Source organism: Rhipicephalus sanguineus, unplaced genomic scaffold, assembly GCF_013339695.2.
Source record: "Rhipicephalus sanguineus isolate Rsan-2018 unplaced genomic scaffold, BIME_Rsan_1.4 Seq5970, whole genome shotgun sequence".
NCBI lineage: Eukaryota > Metazoa > Arthropoda > Arachnida > Ixodida > Ixodidae > Rhipicephalus > Rhipicephalus sanguineus.
In genome coordinates this window covers 28151-37713 of record NW_023615592.1, presented here as the reverse complement: position 1 = coordinate 37713, position 9563 = coordinate 28151, and the positions used below count along the sequence as shown (strand labels likewise).

Genomic DNA, 9563 nt, shown 5'->3' with positions numbered 1-9563 from the left:
CTCAAACACCAGCATGCGCATAGCCCGGCGCTCTGCCACTTTAATGAAGATTGGGTGACAGAAGTGCATACTGATGCGAGTCAGATTGGCCTAGGGGCAGTTTTGCTTCAACGTGACACAAGTGGGCGCGGGCACGTCATCTCCTACGCAAGTCGTAAACTCTCGGACGCGGAACGTCATTATCATTCGAATGAACTGGAGTGTTTGGCCGTAGTGTGGAGTGTGGATGAAAAGTTCCGCCACTACCTGTTTGGCCGACACTTCAGGTGGTAACAGACAACTCCGCGATTGCATGGATGTTCCAGAAGCGGCACCTCAAACACAAGTTTAAACGCTCGATGGATTGTTCGGCTCCAGGACTACACATACATCTGTCACCGTGCTGGAGCACAAAATCAGCTGGTGGACGCTTTGTCGCGAAATCCGATCGAGGAATCCTCCCCACGGAATCCAGAAAGCTGGATCATGTGTTCTCAACAGGACGTGACGAAGGCCCAACGCGGCGATGAAGGTCTCGTGTCCGTTATAGACTCCACTGAGGATACAGGACACAATGTCATGTTTGTCTTACGTGATGGTACGTTGTATCGTCGTCACTGGGCCGATAAGAGTGACGAGCGTCATCTCCTGGTTATTCCTGCTTCCTTACGGTCGAGCATGTTACGCGCCATCCATGACAGCCCCGAAGGAGGCCATGTCGCCTATCGAGCCACCTTACGCAAGGCACAAGAAAGATTTTGGTGGCCGAAAATGTATAAAAGTGTGCGTTCGTATGTTGGCAGTTGCGAGGTGTGTCAACAACACAAACGACGTCCCGGAGGCCAACATGGATTTCTTACGCCGATTAAGCCTCCGGAGACAATTTTCCACACGTTGAGCATAGACCACATCGGGCCTCTTCCAATGACGGCAGCGGGTAATCGTTATATTATACTCGCTGTGGATCACTTGTCCAAGTTTGTAGAGGTCGCGGCCGTGCCTTTGCTTGCTGCGAGCTACGTCATCTGTTTCTTGCGAGAGCGCTTCGAATGGCGACACGGTCTTCCTAACAAGTTGATTTCCGACCGGTCGACCACCTTCCGCAGTCGCGAGCTCCGCACTTATCAACAGCAAGTAGGAGTCGAGCATCACTTCGCGTCGGCATACCATCCACAGGCGAACGGACTGACGGAAAGGTCGAACCAGACTATCCAGGCTCGACTCGCACCGTACTGTAAGAATCACAAACGAAGGGAAGCTGACTGGGATGACCATCCTCAAGCGGCTGCATACGCAGTGAACACGGTGGCACACAGATCTGCAGGAACTTGCCCCTACGAGATTGTCTACGGCCAGCTCCCGCAAATGAATGCTACATTCGGTTTGGACACTCCCGTCGAAGTTGGACGTTCCGTTGCACGCCAGACACTTTGTCGCGATACCCGTATGGAGGCGCGCAGGAGGATTGCACAGGCTCAACAGGCGCAAAAGCGGTACTACGACCGACGCCACCGACCGGCGCCGAAATATAGTATAGGCGACGAGGTGTGGCTGCAGCGAGGTGCTCCGTCGTCTTCAGACAAACTGCGCCCAAAGTATGAAGGCCCGTTCATTATTTCCGAGCGCTTAGGAGAGAAACACGTGGCGAGTACGATCCACCGCTTCTGATGCATGCACGGACAAGAGAAAAACGAATAACTGCTGTGCATTGTGTCGCGAATGAAGAACTGCGTCCGTGGACAAACGAGACCTTGTCTTATGCGCTTTTCTTGCAGTAGTAGACCAGTTGCAGCGTGGCCGAGTGTACTGACGAAGAGTGGCACAGAAGCTCGGGAACGAGGCGAGGCAGAGGAAGACGAGGACGAAATAGAACAGCCTGCCCGCAGCAAGGGTGCTGTCTCTGGTCGTTCCTTTCCATTATATATATATATATATATCTATATATATATTATATATATATATATATATATATATATATATATATATATATATATATATATTATGCAAGGATTGAAGCTGACTGATTGCAGAATAATTAGATATTTAATTACACATTAATTAACATTTATTGCTGAAACTCACACAAAACAACACATTCCTTCATTTTATTTCTTGGAATGTAATAATGAGTGCCTTGAAATCATGCCATGCAAATTTGATGCATTTGCAGACAATGCCTCATAATTCGTGACCGAAAGGGATATAACAATAAAAGTTATAAAATCAACCAACCTAATCGAACGCGCCGAATGCGATGGACACGTTGAAAAGGCGCGTTGCAGGAGCTTATCGCGGAGACCACGGTCATAATGCGTTACTTCTCTTTAACGCTCCCAGAGGGCGACACCACCCCGCCGATTAAGAGCACTGTAAGATGAATGTGTGAGATATAAAAGGCGGGCTTGTGAACCCTACAGAGTATGTTACCATGGCGCGGTGGATAGCGTGCCCGGCATGTGTTATCGCGGACCAAGCGGGCGTAGGTTCGAGTGCCATTGTCGAAACATTTTTCTTTGCCATGTGATCATGTGTATTTTTTCGATGTCATTTCCGTGACGTAAATACGTCACTGAAGTCTTGGTGGAGCACGGCATAAAACACTTTCGTGCTAAAATATCCTGTCCTGCTACGCAGCTGAGAACAATACTGGGCCAATTCGACACCCATAGCGCATATGTTTGTTTTTGTAAATTACCAAGTTAGCTGAAACACCCTGTATGGGCTTGTCACGACTCTGCATATTCAAATGGACTTCGTTTATTAACTAAATGCCAAGTGAATGAGCGCCAAGAGAAGTTGCCCCCTGCGCCGGCACCACCGTCCCGGCGCCGGAATAAGTTCAGTGTACACACTGTGCGCCCAGGAGCAGCAGGAAGAAAGGAGGCTCCTCTCCTACAGTCGACCCCGAAGGAATCTGGGGAGAGGGCAGCAAGATTTCGAAGAAGCTGAACCAGAGCTTGAGGCAGTCGAACCTTGGCTCGGGTGAAAGAAAGGCGCACAGTGGCTCCGTCTGCACACAACACACATCGGCTTCGCCCCGGTCCCTGGTTTCAAGTCGTCCCCCCGGCCACGCCCCAAGGGCTGCAACGAGTGTCATGTGCAACACCGGACGCCAACTACCGCCAACGAAAGTAAATTCGGACTTTATTGTTTTTTAGGTGCAGCGAAATCAGGCTGTCATTTGGACACTTAATTAGCGATGTCGAATTAGAATAAGCCCTTACGGATGTAATATAGATTACAGTGCTTTTTGTGCGTACGTATTCCTTTTTTATATTTGTTCAAATAGTAAATAGTTGAAGTGAAATGTGTATGCGTGCGTCCCTTTGGTTTTCTTCACTTTACGGACGCTGACACTGGTGTACCTTGTCTGAATGAAGATGGTAAGTTGGGCGAGTTGGCTGAAGTTCTTTTCGATGAAACAAATCATTAAAAGATGGGGGACAAGAGGAGGACTGCACAGGAGATGCTCTGAACTAGCAACTGTACTTAAAAAACAATCATGATATATACGCATGACCGCCATAGGCGTGCGTTAATTAGCGCGCATAGCTTGCATTAGACGTGCATAGGCGTGCATTTAGCACGCATAGTTCTCCATCTAATCGAAAATATGCGTGCGCATAGTTCTCCATAAGAGGGGGCGAACCCATTCATCAATGGATATAATAAAGGTATTACAAACCACCAACCAAGCCAGCCGAGACCGAGGACTTTGGGTTTATGTCACGGTCATTTGTGCTCGTGGCATCATTTGTCGAGAGAAGAGGCCTGAAATTTCGACCACCTGGGGTTCTTTAACGTGCTGACTTTGACTTTGAGAATTAATTGTAAATTACAGGCCGTGTGCTGCACTATAAAATTTGGATCACGTGTTCTCAAGAACCTCGACTACCGATAGGCAGCGTTTTCTGACCATGCTGAAAAAGTGTTGCAGGGCTCCTTCAAACGACCTACTCGTTACGCAATTCGCATTGTGTGACGCCTAGTGTTACCTTATTCTTCTACCACGCTATATTACGTCTGTTAACGTGATTCCTTGCAAGGCATGACGCCTGTATAGGGTCTTTTACAGCGAAAGCCTTTATAAGACCACAACAGCTGATTTTAGTGGTGTAATTATCCGCCTCTGCCGCCGCCGGTGTCCGCAAACAATATCGCGCTCAAAGAGAACAAAGGGCCCAGGATCAAGAGAGATTCGAACCCATGCCCTCTGCGTGGCAGTCGAGTATTCTACCACGGAGCCACGCCGGTGCTTGGAACTCCGTCACAAAAAGACCCTATAGGGCAGGGGTCTCAAACACGCGGCCCGCGAGCCGCATGCGGCCCGGGAACCTTTCACTAACGGCTCGCGGCTTCACCATGAATAAACTTTTTGAGACTTTGCTAAATGATACTCGCAATATTTTTTCGCCTATTACGATTAACAACGCATTGTTTGGGGGAGCTAGAGACGGGGCAGGTCTCAAGCATTTTTTTATGCTTGAGACCCGCCGCCACAATTTATACTTATTATATCAGCAACTGTGATCTTGAGCACAGTCATGCCGCACACATTTTATTGTCTCCACAAGGTTGTTACTTATGCTGCTCTTTAAAAAAATTCGGCAGATCCCACGCGTTGTGGGAATCGGTTTCATGCGAAGCATTCAGCGAGTACTTCTATGCTGTACTTTATGGCTTTGAGCCAAGTGTTACGAGGTGGATCGACGTCATTTTGTAAGTGTAGTAGCTGCGTTCACATCCTGGGGTTACCAGGCACGTCGACAACACTGGCGTTTAAAGGGTAACTTATAGTGCGACGTAACGTCAGCCCTCACGTTAGAGTACATACGTCAGTATTATGGAAACTAAGTGCACTTTATGATGCAATCATGTGAATATCAGACATAACTTTCGTTAATATATTCCACCGGGGTCGAGCAATGCTTCAATATAGCTTGCTGAATCACAGGAATACAAATGTAATGCTTATTAGACTGCTCCAGCGTTGGCTCCGCTTGTAAAAAGCGGAGCCAACACTGGAACCACAGACGTTAATCTGATATGACACCTGTATCGTAGGAGTAGTGTTTATTGCTTTCTTGTAAAATAAGATAGCCAGCACCACAAACACAATTGACGTTGCACCGACATTACGCCTGCATAGGCTAAACCAGTTTCTAAACCAGTTTATAGACCTGGCGTGGCTCTGTAGGTAGAATACACGCGGAATGCTTGGGTTTGATTCCTCCTAGGATCCTAATCCTTATTCTTTCCATTCGTCGGGTCAACGATGCTGTTGTCGGTTTTTATTAACCCTCTCTCATTTAACTTACCAATGTCTGTTCTCGCCGTTCCTGGGTAGATATAAACTGTCAATCACCTGTGGCGCATACTCATACACCGCGGCCCGTGGTAAACGGGTATGTGCCACACGTTTCAGGAGGAAAGCGTTTGACGACGTTCGCGACAGGATTTTCACGTTTTCATGTCATGAAGAAACTGCCAAGTTCAGCCTCTTTCTTTTCGCCAACTGGCAACCTTGTACTATCGCGAACTCGCTCGGCAACGGGCATCCCTATCGAAATAAATTTAGTTCTTTTGTTCATCCCAAACGAAGCAGTTGGTTCTTTTTTGACCTGCGATAATTTCCTCATAATTTGGTGCCGAAACCCGGAAGGAAGTTATCGAACTTACCGTTGAGGCAGCTGGGTCAACAGACGTCGACAGCACAACGAGCTTGAGGAAAACAGCAACGATCCTCGGGCAAGAAACGGTCGACGAGGCGCTTCAACCAACAGGGCCTGACGACGCCACACCCAGCCGAAACCGACACCACTGCTCAAGGCAGCGCATACGGCAGGCAACACAGAATCACAGACGCCAGGCATCGTACACGCCAGGATGGACCGGCTCAAGCTAAAAAGGAGCGCCTTGAGAACTCAGGTGACCACACTTATTTCCGAGGCAGAATTATTCTTGGCGAGCCATGCGAACGACGGAGCTCTCAGTGTCTTGTCGGCCAGGCTAAGTGCCCTCCATATACAACTGAACGAAGTGGACAATGCCATTGAACCACTAGTTGTTGACAAAGACGCGGAGCAAAACTACGTAAGAACAATCGAGTACAACGACCGGATCGTCGCATGCATAGCGAAACTCGGCCAAGAAGCCGAAGAGCAAAAAGAAAAAAAAAGCAAGCGGAAATGGCCGCGACGCGGGCGCCGACCGACGGCCCTGCGAGGGCTGCGCAGACCCACGTTAAACTACCGAAGCTCGAGTTACAGCGATTTAGCGGCGCTTCCACGGAGTGGCAGTCCTTCTGGGAGCAGTTTGAGAGGGCAGTGCACGAAAACGACACCCTCTCCGACTCTGAGAAGTTTCTGTACTTGCGGGCGTCACTTTCTGGGAAGGCTGCATCGACCATCGACGGCATCCAGGTGACGGGAGCTAACTACAACACAGCCATCGAGCTCCTTAAAGAGCGCTTCGGTCGACGAGACGTGCTGATACAAGAACACCTGACTCAGTTGCTCGAGTTGCCACCAGTACGCAACGAGAATGAGGTTATCGGCGTACGTCGACTCTATGACCATCTGCAGCGCAACATAGCCGCTCTCGCAGCGCTCGGAGTCAAAACAGATGGCTACGGTGCCCTGCTCTGCTCCGCACTCTTGCGAATGCTGCCATCTGAACTAGTAGTCAACTACCACAAGGGACTCTCCGCTGACAGCAAGGAAGAGGGGATCGGCATCGAGAGTTTAGGAGCTTTTCTCAAGACCGAAGTGGAGAGCCGAGAGAAGGCACTGCAGACTGGCCATAGCGAAGTAAAAGGATCCAGCTCAAAACATCGAGATAAAGAAAAAAGCAAAACACCAGAAGGATCAGCGGCTTCGCTCTTCTCTGCGGGCAAATCGAAGCAGATCGATTCATGCGGATTTTGTGATGCAAAGAATCACGTGACTCACGAGTGTCAGGCACAAATGTCCCTCGATGAAAAGAAGAAACGACTCACTGCGGCTGGTCGCTGTTTCCGGTGCGGCGTAAAGGGACACCTGTCGAAACAATGCCGCAACAAAAGGCTAAGTTGCAAGCACTGTGGCAGAAGACACCTGTCACAAATGTGTGACCCCACCTGGAGGCAACCTGAGAACACAGCCGCAGAGCTGCACTCTTCAGCAGAACAGAAGTCGAAAAATGTGCCTACCGTGCTGCTCCAAACGGCCCAAGTATGGGCGGAAGGACGAGGGAGAGCTCTGACGCGCCTCCTCTTCGATGGGGGTAGCCAACGAAGTTTTGTCGCAAAGAAGCTTTCCCGCGAACTGCAACTAGAGGTGATTGGTGAAGAGGACATCACAATCTACCCATTCGGAGGATCAGGCAACATTATCAAAGAAAAACGCAGAAGAGTGAAACTTTGGCTAAGAAGTCAGTATGACCGCAACGAGCACTTCGTCGAGGCTCTCGAAATACCAGAAATCTGCTCTGATCAGCTGCGAGTACATGGGAACATCATCCAAAAACTGCAAGCTGAAATAGATGAATTGGCAGATGTCACCGTTGCACCAGCCCACCTGGCGAGAAGCGGCATTGACATCCTTATCGGTGCCGACTATTACTGGGCGTTGGTGTATGGTGACTTCAAGAAGCTGCAGGGCACACTTGTTGCACTGAAGACCAAATTTGGGTGGACGCTTCAAGGAGCCATTCCCTGCAGTAGCTCAGCTGCCTGCTGCTCAACCGCGGCAGTTCTTCGTGCTGGAGTGTCAGATGACACAACAAGTTTGGCCAACGAGCTGAAATCATTCTGGGAGCTGGAGAGCATCGGAATTACTGACTCTTGTGCCCAAACGAACGAAAAAAGCCAGGAAATCATCAACACGTTCTCGACATCGATCAAGAAAACAGACAAATGCTATGAGGTGGCATTACCATGGAAACCTCTGAACGTTCATCTCGCTCACAACAAAGCGATCGCACAGAAGCGTTTGACAAGTCTCACGAAGAGGCTATTGAAAGATGACGCGACATTTATCGAGTATGACGCGGCTGTCCATCAGTACCTGGAGCAAGGGTTCGCCGAACGACTTCCACCGGAAGAAATCAATAACGACGAAAACAGGGTTTACTACATGCCTCACCGCGCTGTCTTCAGACCTGATAGCCTTTCAACAAAGATTAGGGTCGTATTTGATGCATCGTCTAGCGACACAGGATGTATCTCCCTGAACGAAGCCCTGGAGCCAGGACCAAACTTGAACCCAGACTTGCTGAAGGTGCTAATTAACTTCAGAATTCACCACATCGGACTAAGTGCAGACATTGAGAAGGCATTCCTGCAAATTTCAGCGACACCGGCAGATCGCGATGCCCTCCGATTCTTGTGGTATGAGCACTTACCCACGAGGCAAGACCAAGATTCCGTGATAGAAGTCTGGAGAATGACACGAGTGCCCTTCGGTGTGACAAGCAGTCCGTTCCTTCTCGCAGCCACAGTGCGTCATCATCTGTAAACTACTGCGGGTGATTCACGCATCACTAAAACTATCAGTGAGAGCGTGTACGTGGATGAACTAATAACAGGAGCGGAGACCGAGGAGGACGCTGTAGACTTCTACCGAGGTGCACGAGACGTCATGAATCGAGCAAGCATGACACTGCGCAAATGGAATTCAAATTCCAAGAAGCTGCAACAACTGTTCAACGACGAAGGAAACGGATGTGCCCTGAGCCACGTTGAGTGTCCGACATCAAGTGTCTCACGAGTCCTCGGACTTGTATGGGATAAGGACAGAGATCATCTGGCGTTTTCCATGAAGGCGATCTTGGATTTCTTAGATCGAAACAGCGACACGAAACGATTTATCCTTCAGGCATCAGCTCGTATATATGACCCGCTTGGTCTTATTTCTCCAGTCACAGTGACAACCAAACTCATGTTCCAAACACTGTGGGAACTGGGTATTGAGTGGGACGCTCCTCTACCTGAAGACGTCAAGACAGCTTGGACGCAGTGGCACACCCAGCTGCACTATTTAACGGACGTGACAGTGCCAAGACGATACGGTAGCTTGCCCAACGATAGCGGGAAAGAGGTGCACATTTTCACAGATGCGAGCCCCAAAGCTTACGGTGCAGTTGCGTATTTGCGCACCTATGGAGTCGAGGAAGCAGCGGTGACTCTTGTTCTTTCAAAGTCCCGAGTAGCACCGATTAGGAAATTGTCTCTTCTAAGACTGGAGCTGATGGGCATGGTGATCGGTGCACGACTGAAGGAATATTTGGGGCAATCATTGGGTCTCCCAATTGACAAATTGTACATGTGGACAGACTCATCTATCGCACTGCATTGGGTACGAGGTTCCGCGCAACAATGGAAGCCCTTTGTCGCCAACCGAGTTTTCGAAATCCAGCAGCGAACGGATCCAGAGCTCTGGAATCACTGTCCTGGGAACGAAAATCCCGCCGACCTCCTGACGAGGGGAGTAACCCCGAAAGCACTCAAGTCAAGCTCAGTGTGGTGGAACGGGCCTGTCTGGCTTTCACAGCCATCTACTTGCAGGCCATGTCATGAAAACACCGCTGACATAAGCATCGCAGAG

The 9563-nt window shown here is 49.4% G+C and overlaps 1 protein-coding gene across 1 annotated transcript; it reads left to right on the top strand.

Moving 5' to 3' along the window:
• The first annotated feature begins 6167 nt into the window (after positions 1 to 6167).
• LOC119377876 (uncharacterized) lies at positions 6168 to 8474 on the top strand. Its single transcript, XM_037647173.1, has one exon. The coding sequence runs from the start codon at positions 6168 to 6170 to the stop codon at positions 8472 to 8474; it is 2307 nt and encodes a 768-aa protein (XP_037503101.1).
• Positions 8475 to 9563: the final 1089 nt, after the last annotated feature.

What these genes read in the sequence shown, in the direction of transcription:
- LOC119377876 (XM_037647173.1), top strand. Translation starts at nt 6,168, where the DNA reads ATGGCCGCGACGCGGGCGCCGACCGACGGCCCTGCGAGGGCTGCGCAG.